This window comes from Hyperoodon ampullatus (assembly GCF_949752795.1).
Source record: "Hyperoodon ampullatus genome assembly, chromosome: 13".
NCBI lineage: Eukaryota > Metazoa > Chordata > Mammalia > Artiodactyla > Ziphiidae > Hyperoodon > Hyperoodon ampullatus.
In genome coordinates, this window is record NC_136926.1 from 39,423,045 (window position 1) to 39,443,664 (window position 20,620).

At 36.7% G+C, this 20,620-nt stretch overlaps 1 protein-coding gene across 1 annotated transcript in view; it reads left to right on the top strand.

The window, feature by feature from the left end:
• Positions 1-20,391, top strand: part of MIB1 (MIB E3 ubiquitin protein ligase 1) — a gene marked incomplete at both ends in the record, with an annotated part of 111,090 nt that extends 90,699 nt beyond the window's left edge. Inside the window, 8 exons of the mRNA XM_079717014.1 lie at positions 1,189-1,275; positions 3,015-3,176; positions 5,431-5,612; positions 7,018-7,210; positions 12,108-12,186; positions 16,115-16,228; positions 17,641-17,741; positions 20,251-20,391. Of these exons, the coding sequence (XP_079573140.1) occupies positions 1,189-1,275; positions 3,015-3,176; positions 5,431-5,612; positions 7,018-7,210; positions 12,108-12,186; positions 16,115-16,228; positions 17,641-17,741; positions 20,251-20,391 (1,059 nt within the window). The remainder of the gene's footprint in view (positions 1-1,188; positions 1,276-3,014; positions 3,177-5,430; positions 5,613-7,017; positions 7,211-12,107; positions 12,187-16,114; positions 16,229-17,640; positions 17,742-20,250) is intronic.
• Positions 20,392-20,620: the final 229 nt, after the last annotated feature.

A 20,620-nucleotide genomic window follows, 5' to 3' on the forward strand; every position in this document is an offset into this window, starting at 1 on the left:
GTCCATTGGTTAGGACTCAGTGCTTTCACTGCCATGGGCCATTGCTGGTCGGTTGCTGGTTGGGGAAGTAAGATCCCATAAGCCACGCGGCATGGCCAAAAAAAAAAAAAAAGGAAAGCACGCTGAGATCAGGAGCCTAATGATTGCACTCAAAGAAACATAAATAGTAAAAACAATCCAGAAACTCCCACCTTCCCGAACATGTCATAGCATGTTCAGACCAACCAAACTCCCATAAGGGAGTTTCAGCTCTACCTGATGCACCAAGCAGGTGCACAGGTAGGGGTGTCAGAGTTGTGATCATAGGGCATGAATGGTTCTAAGACACAAATGGAATGATACGTTTTTGTTTTGTTTTGTTTTGTTTTTTGACTCTGTAGCCCTCTACTTAATTTTAGTATTTTTTTAAAAATTTATCATTATTCTTTATCATGCCAGACATGGTGCTAGGCATTTTGACATGTTATTTTTCTTAATCCTCACGTTGACCCCTGGAATAGGTTGTGCCCTTACCATTTTGGAGCTGAGGGAAATAGGCATGAAATGATACAGTGCTTAAACTCACAAAGCTCATAGCTGACAACACTTGAACCTAGGTCCACTGACACTATGTTCATTGCTTTTGCTTCTCCGTCCCTTTCCTCTGTGCTTGGCATCAGCTGTTCTCATGGTCCTTTGTCTATCTCAGGGCCCTGGTGGGACTTTCTGCTCTTCCTTCAATAAGTGTTTGTATGTACTAATTAAGCGTTATCTTCTTCTCACCCTCCAGCAGAGTTCCTTTTCACTGAATGAGGAAGAGCTCAATTTTGCAGCAAGAGGAACTGACCTTATTAGGTCATTAAAAGAAATCTAGATCCAATGTGAAGACTCATTAATATACTTTCAGGAAATATTACAGTTAAAACGAGCTGATTATGTCCATTGCTCTATAATGGAGATTAAAAAGGAGCTGTGTTTGTACTGTACTTTGTCCTTTAACTGTTCTTAGATGGAATCACCATAATAATAATTATTATTTTAAACTTGCTGTTATACTTCAGTAAGTTTGCTGCCCTGTCCACTTCTTCCTATGTTACCGTATGAGAAGGGGGTGTGGTCAGTAGTGTCCAGTGTACTGATTCTTCGCAAAGAGTTAGTTTAGTATGCTTCCCTCTTGTCACATTTAACTGTGTATGCCTTGTTCTTCAGGGTAACGCAAACCTGGATATCCAGAATGTGAACCAGCAGACTGCCCTACACCTTGCTGTTGAGCGGCAGCACACCCAGATTGTGAGGGTAACGTGTCTACTAAAGTGAATCTTTGCTTATTAAATCATACTTTGTTCGATTTCTCAAAAGGCATAGCTAGAGGTAAAAATTATGATTTTAGGCTATTATTTTACATCAGTTGGGTAAAGAGTTTTAATTTGTAATAAGGAAAATCTTAAGATTCTGATATTCAAAGTCTTTATAATTTTGTTGCCAGATTTGTAAATTCCCAGAATATTAAACCAGAGGATTTCAGAGTAACTTACAAATTTGTTTTTTTAAAAAGTATACTCCCTTTTAATTTTTATAATTGAGAGTGAACTGTAATTAAAGGCTTCGGCTACACATTTGCAGAACAGATTCCAAAAAAGCTGACATGTATATTTTTATTTTACTAATCTGGTGATTCCAGTCAAAATACTTGAAAGATTATCTGTTTACAACTTTTTTGTAGAGCAGTGATTCTTAAAGTTTGGAGGCTGAAGCAGCAGCATCAGCATCACCTGAGACTTTGGTAGAAAAGTAAATTCCTGGGCCCCACCTCAGACCAACCAAATCAACCTCCAAGGGTGGGAACTAGCAATCTGTGGTTTAACAGGCCCCCAGGTAATTGTGATGCATGTTCAAATTTGAGAAACTGTCCTGCAGAGACATTATATAATCTTTTTGAAACAAAGCAAGCAAAACAAAAGAAAACAGTAACTAGCCAAAACAGGTAGGACCATGTGCTTGAGATTGGTTTCTTTGTATGGTATTTTTCTAAAACTCTGATAGCATTTACAGAAATGATTAGGGAACTTGTTAAAGCACTGTAAGCAGAGTTTTATGTTTACCACTTAAAATATCGATTGAGGGCTTCCCTGGTGGCTCAGTGGTTAAGAATCCGCCTGCCAATGCAGGGGACACGGGTTTGAGCCCTGGTCCGGGAAGATCCCACATGCCGCGGAGCAACTAAGCCTGTGCGCCACAACTACTGAGCCTGCGCTCTAGAGCCCGCGAGCCACAACTACTGAAGCCCGTGTGCCTAGAGCCTGTGCTCCGCAACAAGAGAAGCCACTGCAATGAGAAGCCAGTGCACCGAAACCAAGAGTAACCCCCACTCACTGAAACTAGAGAAAGCCCGCATGCAGCAACGAAGATCCAACGCAGCCAAAAATAACTAACTAAATATATATATATATTTAATTGAGATATATTAATTATGCGTTATATGTAAGAGATTGCAGTTTAGCAAACACTTCACGTTTATTATTATTTAAAATTCCTCTTGTCAAAAATTCTTCATTTCTCTGATATTTGGACTTAGAACCCTTATAACCATACATTTGGAGAATATTAACCAAAGAGAATGGAAATAAATAACTTGCTTATTTAAATAATAGAAGAATTTTGAACGTTATGATTTGGTCCTATTGGAAATACTTAAAATATCCCAACTCACATATCTGAAATTAAAATGAGAAAAAAAATGTCCTAAATTTCCCCCAGTTATCTTGATCTTAGAGTAGATTAATTGAGCAACATTTTGGTTCTTATTTCTTTCTGCTTTCTCTAATTCAGTATATTTGAATAACCAGGTTCATCATTATTTGTAAGGAGTCACAGGGGTGGGTATAGAGTAGTTTAGCAAGCAGATACATAAGAATAATTAACTTTCGTGGCAGCCCCGTCAGATAGGTCCAGGGCTCTCACACTGTTACTTTAGAGATGTTGTAACTTCTTGTGGGTGGAATACTTTAGCAAAATGAGATGTTTTTCTCTTCTAGCTTTTGGTCCGTGCAGGTGCCAAATTAGATATTCAGGATAAGGATGGGGATACTCCTTTGCATGAAGCTCTGAGGCATCACACTTTGTCTCAGCTACGTCAGCTTCAAGATATGCAAGATGTGGGGAAGGTCGATGCTGCCTGGGAGCCATCCAAAAACACCGTGAGTAAAGATAATCTTTAATTCAGTGCCAGTGGAAGCATCTTTTAATGCAGAGGCTTATATTTATGGCTGATTTAACTTGCACCTGATAAGATATTTCATCAGAGCTACAAATGTACAAATTTAGTTTATGAGCTAAATACTAGTCAATGCTAACTGTATTGTTTTGCATTCTTACTAAAAGTTGTTTGGTTCTCCTTTTATAACTTTAGCCATTCAAACAGGAGTATCGTGGTGTCTTTTTGTGGTTTGAATTTACACTTCCTTATGACTGCTGGTATTGAACCTCTTTTCATTTGCTTGTTCACCACTCATGTATATTTGATGAAGTGTCTCTTCAGACCTTCTTCATTATTTTGTTGAGCTGTTTTCTTACTACTAAGTTTTGAGGGTTCTTTTTATAAACTGAATACAAGTTCTTTATCAGATACGTGGCATGCACATACTTTCTCCCAGTCTGTAACTTGTGTTTTCATTCTTTTTTAAAATTTTATTTATTTATTTTTGGCTGCGTTGGGTCTTCATTGCTGCACACGGGCTTTCTCTAGTTGCAGCGAGCGGGTGCTGCTCTTCATTGCGGTGTGTGAGCTTCTTGTTGTGGTGGCTTCTCTTGTTGCAGAGCATGGGCTCTAGGTGCGTGGGCTTCAGTAGTTGTGGCACACGGGCTTAGTTGCTCCATGGATTCTTTTTTTTGCGGTACGCAGGCCTCTCACTTTGCATTGTGGCCTCTCCCGTTGCGGAGCACAGGCTCCAGACGCGCAGGCTCAGCGGCCATGGCTCATGGGCCCAGCTGCTCTGCGGCATGTGGGATCTTCCCGGACTGGGGCACGAACCCGTGTCCCCTGCATTGGCAGGTGGACTCTCAACCAGTGCGCTACCAGGGAAGCCCTCTTTTCATTCTTTTAACAGTATTTTTCGAAGAGCAGAGGTTCTTAATTTTAATGAAGTCTGATTGACCAATTTTTCTTTTATTGTTTGTGTCCTGAGAAATCTTAGCTAAATCCAAGGTCACTAAGGTTTTCTTCTATTTTGTACTAAAAGTTTATAAAGTTTTAGCTGTTACATTTAGGTCTGTGATTCATTTTCAGTTAATTTTTATATGCATAATATGAGGTATGGGTCAAAGTTCTTTTTTGTTTTTTGTTTGTTTGTGGATATACAGTCATTCCAGCCCCATTTGTTTGAAAAGACTGTTTTTTTCTACTGAATTGCCTGTTGTGCCTTTATCTAAAATCAGTTCTCTTCTATTGATCTGTGTCTTTATCTATGTGATGTCAACCCACTGGCTTGATTACAGTAGCTTTGTAATAAATGTTGAAGTCAGTGGTATAAGTCTCTTCTTCTTTTTCAAGGTTGTTTGACTATTCTGAGTCCTTCACGTTTCCATATGAATTTTAGAATCATTTTTAAGAATGTAAAGTGTTCTGAGACCAAAGTGTTTGAGAATTGCTGCCTTTCTGTATGACCATCGGTAAATACTCTAACTCCTATGTGCCTCGTTTTCTCATTTTGAAACGAGGGGAAGTGAGTAACTACCTCCATAAGGTTGTAAAGATTAAATGAGTTAATTCATGGAAACTGCTTAAAATAGTTCTTAGTCCATTGTAGATGCTCCATAAATATTAATAATTATTATGACTATTATCAGACAAGATATGTGAGTCAGAAGCTCAGATGACAGTAGAACCTGATCTGTCTCATTCTCTACTTTGTGGCTTAATTCCTGGTTCTTGGTTCATTTCTCAGTTGTCTCTCCCCTTTTTGTTTCACGTTGGTTGCTAGCAGTTCCAGAGACAAATTGAGTAGAAAAGGGAGACTGTCTCCTCAATATCTCAATCAGAAGTCTTGTTCTTGAGTTTTATTGGCCTTAATTGACCTGATTTAGGTTATGTGTCACCCCTGAACTAATCACATAGATGAGGTGGGTCTCTGAGTGGTTTGAGCCATCTTTGGTTCACCTCTAAAACTGGAGATGGGTCAGTCCTCATACTATACACCTGAGGAAATTGGGGATAGATGTCGTGGAGGAAGGATACTAGGACTGCAACTCATAAGTGTCCACCACATCTATATAGTCTTGCCAGACAAGTTTTTTACCACACATACATATTCATATATACATACATATATACGCAAGCATGTGCACACCACATACACATACACACACATTCTTGCATATATATATATATTTGGTGATAAGAATTGATAACAGATTCCTAAAGAGAAAATAATGACTTTTTTCATTTGATTTCAGTTAATAATGGGACTTGGTACCCAGGGAGCTGAGAAGAAGAGTGCAGCATCTATTGCCTGTTTCTTGGCTGCTAATGGTGCTGACCTTAGCATTCGAAATAAGAAGGGTCAGTCGCCACTTGATCTCTGTCCTGATCCAAGTCTCTGCAAGGCACTGGCAAAGTGTCATAAAGAAAAAGTCAGGTTTGTATTATTATCATAAAACCTAATATTCTGTACATAAAGTATCATGTGGTTCCACAGTTATAGGGAAATTAATATAATGAGGTATATACATTTCTTTTTTATTCTATTCTGTTTTATTTTTTATTGAAGTATAGTTGATTTACAATGTGTTAATTTCTGGTGTACAGCAAAGGGATTCAGTTATACATATATATACATATCCTTTTTCATATTCTTTTCCATTATGGTTTATTACAGGATATTGAATATAGTTCCCTGTGCTATACAGTAGAACCTTGTTGTTTATTTTATATATAGTAGTTTGTATCTGTTAATCCCAAACTCCTAATTTATCCCCCCCCCAACCTCTTTCCCCTTTGGTAACCATAAGTTTGTTTTCTATGTCTGAGTCTGTTTTGTAAATAAGTTCATTTGTATCATAGTTTAGATTCCACATATAAGTGATATCGTATGATATTTGTCTTTGTCTGACTCTCTTCACTTAGTATGATAATCACTAGGTCCATCCATATTGCTGCAAATGGCATTGTTTCACTCTTCTTTATGGCTGAGTAGTATTCCATTTTATATAGAGGTATATACATTTCTTTAAATATATTCTTAAGGGGCATTTTATTAGAGCAAGGCAGAATGCATCTAAAATATATAGATAGAGGCACTGTAATTACTGCAGCAATAACTTAAACACTGGGATATAAGGGGAAACCACTTTGAATATGTACACATGAGCCCACGTGTTCATGAGTTTCTGAAGATCGTAGTGGAAACAGAGTGTCCCTTTTCTGTCTGTACCTGTAGTTGGTTGTGCATATGTATTTTTATATCTTGTATATATATATTTATAGACGTGTTCTGTCTTTCTGTAATAGAATTTTATGCTCCTTAAGGATACACTTAAAAGAAATGTCAAAACAGCAGCTGCAGTGACATATTTTCCAAAGTGCCCTGTCAGTTGTGGACTCTGATAATGCTTCATTCTGTCTGTAGTTAGCATAACTAACATGGGCTCTAGTTAGGATTTTTGTTTTATTCCTATATTCTGTGTCTTCCTCAAATGGTCCTATATAGATAAAACAGTTTCTGAGGGAAACTGTTTATGTTAATTTTTTTAAACTAGTGTTTTTGATTTCTTTGTTAGAAGAAGATTCACTCTTTTCCATTGGGTGAGGATTTGTTGAATTGAAATTTGAATTGTACTAGAAGTATGTAAAAATGCAGAGAAGTAGAAAAATATAGTATACAATGTTTCATATATAGATGTTAAAGCTTAATTTTTAACATAACTAAAGTTGTTTTTTACCCATACTAATGATGCTCTAGATGTTTTAAAAAACATTTAAATTAATGAATTTGTAATATGAATATTCTCATAGGCTTAATTAGAAATATTTTCTTTTATTAGTGGTCAGGTGGGTTCTCGAAGTCCTTCTATGATTAGTAATGATTCTGAAACCTTAGAAGAGTGTATGGTGTGCTCAGATATGAAGAGAGATACTCTTTTTGGCCCATGTGGACATATTGCTACCTGTTCTTTGTGTTCTCCACGAGTCAAGAAATGCCTCATCTGTAAAGAACAAGTTCAATCCAGGACAAAGGTAATATGTTTTAAATATAGCATTTTATTATTTTTTGAAGTTCTTCAAGACTACAGTTAATGATAAATAAGATTATATGATGCCACGTGTCTTTTAATTTTGTTCTTCCTAAGACTGATCTAAATATGGGAATGTATAATTTATACATTTATCAAGACACCAATTGAAATACGTAAACTACAGTACTAGTTAAAAATAAAAGTAATCTACTGTTTTACTTTCAAAGCGCCTTATAACCTAAAGATGTATTTAATTCCACTTTGTGTTGTAGTTACTTGTATATTGCACCTTTTTTGAGTACATGGATTGTTTTGTAAAAGACTAGTTGATTTTTTTGGTAGAATATCACACATTCTGGATTTATTTGATTTTTATCATGGTATTCTTTAATTTGTTTCTATATCCTTTGTGTTTTTGTAAACTGGAAGTTAGATCTAACTGCTTGATTAGGGTCAGCTTAGACATACTGGGCAAGAAAACTTCATAGACGATGCTATTCATTTCGTACTGTATCCCACCATTAGGCAAATAAAGTCTGATCATCCTGCAGTTTTTGGTGGTCAAATTCTGTATCTCCTCTGCACTTTTTATCTCATCTGACTCCTTTTGCTTTTTGAGAAGCAGTATTCTTTTGTGGGTTTCTGGTTTCATTTTTTTTTCCATGTAACTTAGTGCTTTTCCATCTTACTCATTTTGGTTTACTGAAATAATTGAAAAAAGCAAAGCTCAGAGAAGTACACTGACAGTTGGGTCTTCAACGCAGTTTTCTTGATTCTTAAGTCACTATTCTTTCCTCTGTGTTATGATACACAGACAGAATTAAAACCAATGTCTGCAAGGGAGGGTTGACAGAACAGGAAGGTAGAGAGGAAGGATTATGTTGTCACTCCTTTTTAGACCATTTCGGAATTCCAAGAATTAGTAAGGTGTCTGTTTGTATTTTAAGTTATGGAATTTTCAAACCTGTACAAAAGTAGAAAAACTTACATACCCACCAAAGAGATTTGCCAGGTTCGTTGCAGAGCCTTCGAATGTAAAGAAATAGCGACCCCAAGTGGTTAAAGTATCGTGAACAACTTCACTGAAGATAAAACAAATTGTAAAACTAGTATTTGGAGGGAGGGAGAATAAACAAGCTTGGTCTCTTTAGCAATTAAAGAAATACAAATTAAAAATTATGAACTATTATTAGCCATTCTTGTCAAATTAGCAAAAATAAACTTTAAATAATGCTAGCTAGGAAAGAGAAATGAGTACTCTCTTAATACTGCAGTTGGCTGAATAAATGGGTTTACATTTTTTTGAGAGACCATCCTGACAATATATATACAAACAGTTACAATAAATATGCTTTGATATAGTAATTCCACTCCTGGGAATGTAATCTGAGGAAAAAAGTCCAGAAGGGGAAAAAGTTATGCTTAGAAAAATTTTTTTTAATAATAGCTGAATGGGTAAGTAAATGATTATTAGATTGGTTTGTTAGATGATTTTAAACTCTTTATCAGCAATTCAGATATGTAGACAGTTGCATCGGGAATCATTTTAAAAACCAACACATCTTTTATATAGAGAGGAGAAGAGAATCATCATGTATTAAGTGCTGATTTTATATTAGGCATTGAACTAGACACTGTACACATAATATCTAATTTACTTTTTTTAATTGTCACATTTTAATGTTTGACCAGTATTTAGCACATACAGTTCTTAAAATATTAATATGAAGATGCTCCTTACGTACAAATAAATGGCTAGATCAGTCAGAGTTTCACCTCCGTGTTGTCATTGCTCTTGAGACTTTTGTCTGTCTGTCTAGTTGCTAAAGTTTGAGATTTTCGCTTCTTTCGCCCATACCGTGCCTACTTTTCTTTTCAGCTTATTAGCCAGCCAGATAGCTGACTCACACACCTTTGAAATTTAGCCATGGTCCTCAGCCCTTCCTTTATTTTATTTTGTTTTTAATTAATTTTCGTTGGTTGCTTTACAATGCTTTACATTGCTTTACAATGTTGTGTTAGCCTCCACTGCACAACAGAATGAATCAGCCATACACATAGAGATAACCCCTCCCTTTTGGACTTCCTTCCCTTTTAGGTTACCACAGTGCATTAGGTAGAGTTCCATGTGCTATACAGTATGTTCCCATCAGTTGTCTATTTTATACATAGTATCAATAATGTATATGTGTCAATCCCAGTCTCCCAGTTCCTCCCACCCCACCCCTTTCCCCCTTGGTATCCGTGCATTTGTTCTCTGCGTCTGTGTCTCTATTTCTGCTTTGCAAATAAGATCATCTATACCATTTTTCTAGATTCCACATATATGCATTATTATATGATATTTGCTTTTCTCTTTCTGACTGACTTCACTCTGTATGACACTCTCTAGGTCCATCCACGTCTCTACAAATGACCCAATTTCATTCCATTTTATGGCTGAGTAATATTACATGGTATATGTACCACATCTTCTTTATCCATTCCTCTGTTGATGGACATTTAGGTTGCTTCCAGGTCCTGGCTGTTGTAAACAGGGCTGCTATGAACATTGGGGTGCATGTGTTTTTTTGAATTATGGTTTTCTCTGGGTATGTGCCCAGTAGTGGGATTGTTGGGTCATATGGTAGTTCTATTTTTAGTTTTTTAAGGAACCTCCATACTGTTTTCCATAGTGGCTGTATCAATTTACATTCCCACCAGCAGTGTATGACGGTTCCCTTTTCTCCACACCCTCTCCAGCATTTATTGTTTGTAGATTTTTTGATGATGGCCATTCTGACAGGTGTGAGGTGATACCTCATCATAGTTTTGATTTGCATTTGTCTTAATAATTAGTGATGTTGAGCATCTTTTCATGTGTTTGTTGGCCATCTGTATGTCTTCTTTGGAGAGATGTCTATTTAGGTCTTCCACCCATTTTTTGATTGGGTTGTTTGTTTTTTTGTTATTGAGCCATATGTGCTGCTTGTATATTTTGGAGATCAATCCTTTGTCAGTTGCTTCATTTGCAAATATTTTCTCCCATTCTGAGGGTTGTCTTTTCATCTTGTTTATGGTTTCCTTTGCTGTGCAAAGGTTTTAAGTTTCATTAGGTCCCATTTGTTTATTTCAGCCGTTCTTTTAGAGAGAGGAAAAACTTTGTTGGGAGCTATGAAAAGTTAGTGTACCTACCTCCAGGCTATGGGTTCCTTAGTCGCCCATTTCCAGGGTCTTCCTGTCTCTGCTCCCCACTGTGGTTCTGGTAGTGTACTGCTTAGTGTTTGCAGTTTGTGGGCTGGATTTGTGTGCTGAAGGTGAACATTCCCTTCGTTATAGTCTAACCTTGAGTAGGTCTTAAAGCCTGTATGTATAATCCTAGAGTTGGAAAGAACACCCTGGTCTTGCATCCCATAAGCTGTAGGCGACTGAAATTTGTTTCTTTCAACTGTTTTAAATCAAGTCAGAAACTTAGCAGATATCTTAGATCTCTTCTTCACCATTCTATACATTTTATTAGTTACCAAGTCTTCTTAAATATTTCTCAGAACTCTTTCTTGTACTCTATATTGCTATGTCTTAAAATATGCCCTCCTATCTCATAGTTAGCATTGTTCTAGGATATACTTGAATAAGGGCCACCTGAGTCCTCTCCTTGTCTTCTAATTGACAGTTTACCACCTGTGAAGAAGGATTGTTCTTTATTGTTCAGATTTTTAAAAAGCTGCAGCTCTACAGTGTTAGGTAATTTGTTAGTATTGGAGCTGGAATTGGAATGCAGGAACATAAAGATCCTGACCAACCATGTCTCACTGCTTCCCACTAGATTACTACGACTATGTAAATTCTATGTACATAGCAAGGTCTAAGTGGGGAAGGTCCAATATTTTGGTTGTTTAGGTGAAGTGGTGGTCATCATTTTTGGACAGTAATGTTAAATGACACAGATAGGGGTGAATGTGTGTCAGAAGGGAGGAGAATCAGTGAAAGATGGATGTGGAGCCAAGGGCAGTAGGCAGATGGGAGTCAGAGAACCAGAGCAAAGTTAAGAAATAGTTACACACGCAGAACTCAGATTAAGTGGAGAAGAGGAGGAAAAATTGAGGGAACTTATGAATAGGTGTGGAGGACTTGTGGAGATCAGGCGAAAAGAGTAGTCCAGAGCTCTGGGCTTCAGCCAGTGTGGGGGAATTCCACGTCCTGGGAAAGGATGGGTTAGGTGGAATTCCTTGGATGTGGGTAAACAGAAAAATCCCCCTTAAGCTTTAGCAGTCTGGCTAATGTGGCTAGAATTTTATGAATATTAAAAATCTATCTTATCTCAGTCATTTGTTCTTTTGATTTTTCTCTCCAAAATAGTTTTAAGGTATTTTGTTTTGTTTTGTTTTGTTTTGATGTGGACCATGTTTAAAGTCTTTGTTGAATTTGTTACAATATTGCTTCTATTTTTCGTTTCGGGTTTTTTTGTGTGTTTTTTTTGGCCCCCAAGGCATGTGGGATCTTAGCTCCCTGACCAGGGATCAAACCCACACCCCCTGCATTGGAAGGCAGAGTCTTAACCACTGGACTGCTAGGGAAGTCCTCAAAGTAATTTAAAAAAAAAAAAGAAAGAAAGAAAATTGAAGTATAGTCTGTTCTCCCTGACCTCAGAGGAAATGGAGTTTTTCTGTATCATTCTTTAGGACAGGTAGGGAGGCTAAAGTGGAGCTAGACCAGTTTAGCTGGGGTCTTCAAAGATGTGAAAATGAGTAACCAAGAAAGTAGAGGACAGAGGAGAAGTGTGTGTTAAATTCTTCTGTGCAGGAGTGTTTCCTTATAGAGGAATAGAGGAGAAATACATTTGGATACAGAAGGAACTGTTAGAGTCATTAGATGTATTTGTAGATGTTTACGCTTTTGCTGTAACCTCTTTTTTGCAGATTGAAGAATGTGTGGTATGCTCTGACAAGAAAGCAGCTGTTCTTTTTCAGCCTTGCGGACACATGTGTGCTTGTGAGAGTAAGTAGCCCATACAAAACTTCCTCAGAATTATTATAAAAGTAGAAAGTGAAACAAATTATGTCTTTGAATTACTTTTTTAATAACTCATGAACAGAGGAGTTGGTGGGCCTCTAGAACCCTCTATCTGTTCTCTGTACAAGAGTGTCACCTCTTTCCCTCCTTAGTCCTAAGTGTTAGGGAAGACTCGATGTGCTGCATTCTCCCAGCTTAGCTTTTTCTTTTTTTTTTTTTTTGGAGTATAGTTGATTTACAGTGTTGTATTACTTTCTGCTGTACAGCAAAGTGGGTCAGTTACGCACATATCCACTCTTTTTTAGATTATTTTCCCATATAGGTTATTACAGAGTATTGAGTAGAGTTCCCTGTGCTATACAGTAGGTCCTTATTAGTTACCTGTTTTATATATAATAGCGTGTAGATGTCAATCCCAGTCTCCCATTTATCCCTCACCCCCTTCCTTCCTTCCTGGTAAACATAAGATTGTTTTCTACATTTGTAACTCTATTTCTGTTTTGTAAATTAAGTTCAGCAGTATCAGACAACACTTGTCCTTCTCTGTCTGACTTACTTCACTTAGTATGACGATCTCTAGGTCCATCCATGTTGCTGCAAATGGCATTCTTTCCTTCTTTTTTATGGCTGAGTAATATTCCATGGTATATATGTACCACATCTTCTTTATCCATTCCTCTGTCAGTGGATATTTAGGTTGCTTCTGTGTCCTGGCTATTGTAAATAGTGCTGCAGTGAACATTGGGGTGCATGTATCTTTTCAAATTATGGTTTTCTCCAGGTATATGCCCAGCATGGGATTGTTGGATCATATGGTAGCTCTAGTTTTAGGTTTTTTTTTTTTTTTTTTTTTTTTGCGGTACGCGGGCCTCTCACTGTTGTGGCCTCTCCCGTTGCGGAGCACAGGCTCCAGACGTGCAGGCTCAGCGGCCATGGCTCACAGGCCCAGCCACTCCGTGGCATATGGGATCTTCCTGGACTGGGACACGAACCCGTGTCCCCTGCATCGGCAGGCGGACTCTCAACCACTGCGCCACCAGGGAAGCCCTAGTTTTAGTTTTTTAAGGAACCTCCATACTGTCTTCCATAGGAGCTGTACCAATTTATATTCCCACCAACAGTATAAGAGGGTCCAGCTTAGCTTTTTATTTCATTTGTTGTATGAGCACAAAGTGACCACTTCTCACACACAGGAGAAATTTATTTCTAAAAATGAGTGTTGATACATTTAGTCTAGCCTTTTTTCACATATGAAATGAACACATCTTCATCTTCACCTTTATGTTGCCTCTCCTGTATACTTTCCCCCCTGCTGAACCACCCACAGCAACCATTTGGGGCAATAATTTCTGGCCTTCTTAACCTTCCTTAACCTTTATGTCAAGAGAGCTTATAGAAATCTTCTTTGTGAGGATGATATTAAAGTTTAAGAGGAGTTTTAAACTTTGCTTTTATATATCTCCCTTGTTCTTTTCAAGTTAATATACTTAGTATTAATATCCTCCTCTTCTTTTTGCCTTTTGTCAGTGAAGAATTTTAAGTAAGTTTAACAATTTATACTTCACTTAAATGGACCCAAAGTAAAGCATGGTGTTTCAGTGAGTTAGGTGTTGGTTTTTCATATAACATTTGACTAAAGTAACAAACTGTGTAATAGATTAATCTCATTGGCACAGATTTGCTTTAAGCATTGGTGTTTTGTTTGTTTATTTGTTTTTTTCATTTTGATAGGCAGCTCGTCAACTAAGAAAGGATCAAGGTTTTCTACTGTAACATTCTGCTCCACGTAATTGTTTCTGTTTACCAAAGACTGGTATAATGGCTATTATCAGCTGTCAGAGGGCGTGAAGAAAGAGAATTCTGTCTTAAGTAATAAAGAGCTCAGGTTATGTAAATTTTCATAGCCCAGGAGTTAGCAAACATTTTCTGTAAAGGGTCAAATAAAACATATTTTTGGCTTTGTGGGCCACATGATTTCTGTAGTAACACCTCAACTCTTTCCAATTGCTTACTTCTGCCATTGTAGTGCAAAAACAACCACAGACAATATGTAAACAAATGGGTGGGACTGTTTTCTATTAGAACTTTATTTATAAAAACAAGTGACTGGTTGGGTTTGCTGACCCTGTCAGGGACCAAAGTGACTTGAAAGCTGGTTATAGTTAGTAGTTGGTAATACAGATTCTAGAGCCTTAAAGTAATATTTTCCCGCAGGAGTTTCCCAACGTTTTTACATTATTTTTGCTTTAGAATGTAACAAAAGCAACGGCTAACTTTTTTTTTTTTTTTTTTTGCGGTATGTGGGCCCCTCACTGTTGTGGCCTCTCCCGTCGCGGAGCACAGGCTCCGGACACGCAGGCTCAATGGCCATGGCTCACGGGCCAAGCCGCTCCGCGGCACGCGGGATCCTCCCAGACCGGGGCACGAACCCGTGTCCCCTGCACCGGCAGGCGAACTCCCAACCACTGCGCCACCAGGGAAGCCCAAGCAACGGCTAACTTTTATTGAGCTCTTAATTTGTACCAGGCATTTTAATCTCTTTTTGAGTGTTTCCTCTTTTATCTTTACAAGAAACCTAAGAAGTAGAGTTTTCTCCATTTTACAGACCATTGGTAAACACTTATTTGCTAGGGAAGATGAAATCGAGGTGGAAAATGTCCGTTTCTCAAGGAGTATACAGTACAGCAGGTGGTCCAGTCCCCACATCACAGTAATCAAAGGAAGGAGAAATTACATCCCTTTTGGAGGGATGGAAGAAAGATTTTATATAAACAATATAACAACCTAACTTAATAGCTACAAGAATTTAAAATAATTGTGGTTACATATTATATACTTAGGCAATTAAATTAATTCTTTAAATTCAAGAAAAAAAACCTGCTCTCAGATTGAAGACAAACCCCAAACCAGATATCTACTAACATTAGTTCCTACCTAGTGCATCTTGCCTAGGCCAGCATCAGACCCATCTCTATTTAGGCCTCGGCACAGGATCGGCCTTGACAGAGAATTGTTATTCTCTGTCCACCAGCATAAGCACTGTTGGGAGTGTGTGACCCCCTTGTCCACGTTGGTGGTTTTGTGCTTTGTTAAGGTTTACTGTCTTGTCATAAGACATCCTGCCACAGTTTTTGCTATTTTTCCTGTTTTTGAAATGACAAAGACACTTGGTATATAAGCTAAGATATGGAGTATACTTTCCATAATAAATGCTAATGGGAAAGAATGTGTTGAAACACTGTGTTATTTTATAATTAATTAATAACTTTAGGTGTAGTATTAATAATCCATAACATAGAATTGTGCCTGGGTATTTCTTCTTGGAATGGGGAAGCATTCTACCGATATATAGGTATTAGAAAGATAGTCCATTATGATAAATTTTTGATATCTTCCTGACTGCTACATTAAAAAAATAGTCACTAAGCAATTTCCTTGTTAGATTACATCAGTCTGATAGAAGGGAGAGAATTGTTCAACATACTTTAGGAATTTAAGAGATAAGCGATTTACAAAAGGAAGTATTTTTTTAAAAAGTGTCATGTGAGCAGCCTTATAATTCTTGTTGTAGTAGTTAAATTTATGAAGGGTATCTCCCTCCTTTATTCTCAAGCCTTAAGATCTTGAAATATTTACGTTACGTATTTTAAAAAAACTTAAAACCTCCTCCTCTTCACAATTTATTCCAATGTATTAGAAAATGTCATTAGTTTCATGATGATGGGCTCTGTATTCTAGAGGCTACCAATGAAAAATATACATTCTTAGGTTGATAACATTTTAAGAAGGTAGAATTATGTATTGATATGACAGTGTCTATCTCAGTGTTAAATTTAAGTTATGAAAAATGAGCAGAGGAAGGCAACCCTGTTCATGTTCTCTTTTGTGAGAAGTGTCCTATTGCTGTTTCCAGACTGTGCTAATCTGATGAAAAAGTGTGTGCAGTGTCGGGCAGTAGTTGAACGAAGAGTGCCCTTCATCATGTGTTGTGGAGGGAAAAGTTCAGAGGATGCCACTGATGATATCTGTAAGTGGATTTTCTTACTTCGCTTTCTTATTGGGACTTTCATAGACATGTCTTCTCATAGTACACTGTCCTTGTAAAACAGAAGGTATGTGACTTGAATCTACAAGGAACAGGTAGGGTTTTGCTCTTGTTACATTATTAGAAACCTGAAATTGTATTTTTCTAACTTGTAATATGATTATGGACCTTTTAACATTAGTCTTTTAAGAAACCTCCATGTGCGTTATAAAGAGTATTCTTGCTTAAAGAAAATTTGCTGGCTATTTTTAAGATGAAATTTATTGTGTCTTAGGGTGGGAGGACATCATATTATAAATTATTTTCTCAATTTACACAAGTATTAACCTCATTATTTTATGAAATAGGTTTACCTCGTGTGTTTAAGTATTTTATAGAACAGTAATTCTTTGTGACGGAGTAACTGTAGATAAACTGAAGTGTAACCCAGTGAACAAGTGGAAAGATGAAAAGTAAATTATTTACCTTCAACCTTTTCAGTACAGTTGACCCTCGAACATCACAGGTTTGAACTGCCAGGGTCCATTTAAACTTGGATTTTTTTTTTTTTTTGGCCATGCTGCACAGCTTGCGGGATCTCAGTTCCCCAACCAGGGATTGAACCTGGGCCATGTCAGTGAAAGCCTGGAATCCTAACACTGGGCCACCAGGGAACTCCCAAAACTTGGATATTTTTTAGTAGTAAATACTACAGGACTACACGATCCGTGTGTGGTTGGTTGAATCTGGGAATGTAGAGAAACGATGGATGTGGAGGGCAGACTATGTTATTTGTTGATTAACCCCTGCATTGTTTAAGGGTCACCTGTAGTACAGCTGTATAAAAATATTTTTCATCTCTGCACTAGACATAAGCTGGATGGTCTCTTTGATTTCTTTGTTCTGTGTACAGATGAGGAAGAACATTAGCGTAGCTACTTATGCCCAGAGCTCTTTTTCTTCATCACCGATAGGGCAGGATAAAAATCCTGGGGACAGATTAACTAGAGTAAAAGACCAAGAATCTAGAGAGTAGGAAAAGGGAAATAAAAAATTTCCTTCCATTTAGTAGAGCATGACCTTTCTTTCATGGAGTTCCTCATCTCAGATCAATAACAAAACAAGGAGAGCCTTGGAAAACCCAGAAGTCTGTGTGTGGACTATTGTCTAGCTGAGTTAAATATAATTAGAAATTAATGTGTAAACCTATTTGTTTTCCAAAGATTATAAATGAAGGAGTATAACATGAATGTCACTGCTGTTTCTGTTGTCCACTTGGGAAAATAAATTTTTTAAGAGGATTCTAATAATAGTCTTGTGTTTTTAATAAATAAAACTAATGATTTTAGAAATAAAGAATCATTCTTGCTTCAAAACAGTCAGTAACATTAAGATTCTTTATCTGTACTATATAGCAAGTGGGAATATTCCGGTGTTACAAAAGGATAAGGATAACACCAACGTCAATGCAGACGTGCAGAAGCTGCAGCAGCAGTTACAGGACATTAAAGAGCAGGTAACAGTGATTTCTTCATGGTGAACAGTGACTCGAAGAACGGCATTTCATCTTTTTCTATAAAATTACTAGTGTTTTCTGTAGTAAGCGTAGTTCATATTAGTGTATCAACTTGTAGTGTTTGAATATTTGCAATCAGCAAAGTCTGATGAGAAGATTTCATCAAGTACTTTACAAAATAGGAAATGCACCAGTGACCAACATGAAAAAATGCTACACCACACTGAGGTATCTTTTCCTACCTATCAGATTGAGGGGAAAAAATGTTAGACACTGTCAATATCAAGTGTTTAGGCAAAATACTTAGCAGCTGTAACTCATACAGTGCTGGTGGGAATATAAATTAGTAAAAATACCTTGGGAAAGTTTGTCACTCTCTCGTAAAACTAAATAGGATATTGTTTGGGGATCCAAACTTGGAAGAAAAAAATCACACAGATGGTGATTAAAATCAAGAGTAGTGGGGTTTTTTTGGCTGAGATGGCTGGGAGGGGGCACGAGGGAAATTTCTAGAGTATTGATAGTTCCATTTCATGATCTAAGTTGATTACTTGCATTTGATCGGTTTGTGAATGTTTATTAAACTATACATTTATGATTTGTGCACATTTCTGTATAGATGTGATACTTCAGTAAAAAGGAGAAAAGGACACACACACACACACACACACACACACACACACACACACACACACACACACCCTATAAAGAAAAGCAAGGGAAAGGTAAATAAATGCAAAATTCAGAATAGTGGTTATCAGTGAGGGGTGGAGGAGGATATATATTCCTGTGTTAAGCTGGGTGGTGGTTATATTGTTCTTTGTATCTTATACATACCAACAGAAGTACTCTTTCGTATCTGCTTAATATTTAATAAAAGCAACAGTAAAATAAAGTTACCTAAAATTTTTAGTTATCTGGTAAAAAAAGTCTTTTTTCCCCCTTAGCTTACCATTTGACCCACCAGTTAAATCTGATTTGATTCAAAGGATTGAATCAAATGAAAGGATTGAGTAGCAAAGGGTGTTCTTTCTCTAGTTTGGCAGTCACATCAGTGTTGCCATGCACTTGTTAAGAGTCTCACTCTTGTCTTTTCTATCTGAAGTTTTTTCTTTCTTAAATAATCTTCATGGCCATATTTCATCACTAAAGTATTTAAACAGTTAAAACTTATTTTCTGTGGAATGTTGGAATTTCTTTCAGGGACCCCTTCAAGGTTACCAAGAGAAGGCATCTGAATAAGTCTCTTTTTAAATTTTAAATCTCCAATCTTTCTGTTACCCCAATGTCTCTTTAAAAGACAAAGATTAATTTTATGTGCTATTAAGCATATATTAATCCAAAGTAACTTAACCCAAACTGCACAGATGTGTTTACTTTTGGGAGTTATTAATTAACTACTTAGACCTCTAGAAAGTTTAATGAAAGAGAAACTAATTTAATTTTAAAAAGCTGCTTTGGCTTTTTAAAATAAAAAGTTATGATTTTTCTACAGCTTTGCTTCTCAAAACTTCAAGGATAAATGTGAATATTTACTTTGGAAGAATGGAGCTAGCAAGTTAGACTATGGTTCTTTTTTTCTGTTGTTTTCTTCACAATGATTTCTGGTATTGTCAGAGTTGGTTGCCACATTTTCATATAGGCTTTAGGCCTGGTTTATTAATCTAGACATTTTAATTTAATTATTTCATTTCTATGTTATTTGGGAAAGGTCTAATTCAGAATGAAGTATTATGATATATTAAGGTAAAATATGTTTTTATAAATATAAAATGTAAAATGTGCTTTGTAAGTAAATATGTGATTTTCTAGAAAACTTCACAGAAGTATCCTCCTTAATTCTTCTAAGTTGATTAAGTTACATTTAACAATATATAACTAAGGTTAATTGTTTTTAACTAAGGGGGTCTACATTGAAAGTATTACAGTGCAGCATCATTTTTAAAAGCAAGAGCTCTGGGGCCATGCGGACCTGAGTTCACATTATAGCTTGCCCTGGGAAGTCTTTAACCCCACTAAGCCTCAGTTTCCTCTTTTTTGAAGTGGGAGTGATGTAGGCCTTGAGACTGTATCATATCCAGCATGGTGCTTGGTATGTGTGTGTTCTCAGCAACATCCCTTCACTGCTCCCCGCCCCCCACAATACATTGTGTTATTTTCATGCAAGAACAGCATAGTACCTAGAGTTGGAGAATCTGAGTCAGACTGAATGGGGCTATTTTCATCCTTTTCCTGTTAGATTTTGGCATTTGAATTTTTAATTTTATATACTATTTGTTTTATGTAATATTTATTTTAGATAGTACCTTTTATACTGACCTGACAGTACAACCAATATTTCTGTTTTATAAGGATGATATTTTAACTGTTTAAAAATTTTAAAGCAACAAAAGATTATTTGACTACAACAATAAAAGAAAATTAATGATGTTACAGAGTTGTTACATTACACTTTTAAAATAGAAAATGTCTCAGCACTTATTACTTTATTTGTTATCTCACATTCCAGACAATGTGCCCTGTGTGTTTGGATCGTCTGAAGAATATGATTTTCCTTTGTGGCCATGGAACGTGCCAGCTCTGTGGAGACCGAATGAGTGAATGTCCTATTTGTCGAAAGGCTATTGAACGAAGGATTCTTTTGTATTAACTTAAAAACTCAGTGTGTTTCGTTAGCTAAAGTATTTGGTCATGAGATCTTAGTGAGCTAGTTGGAGGTTCTAATGAATTAATTTTTAATATCATAGTTTATTTACTAGAGTGTAATTAGACTGTAAATGTACCAGAACAACAACAACAAAAACTCTACAAAACAGTGTTTGAAGCTGTGTTTTTTGTTTTTTTGGTTTTTTCCTTTCAATCTGAAACATCGAATCCAT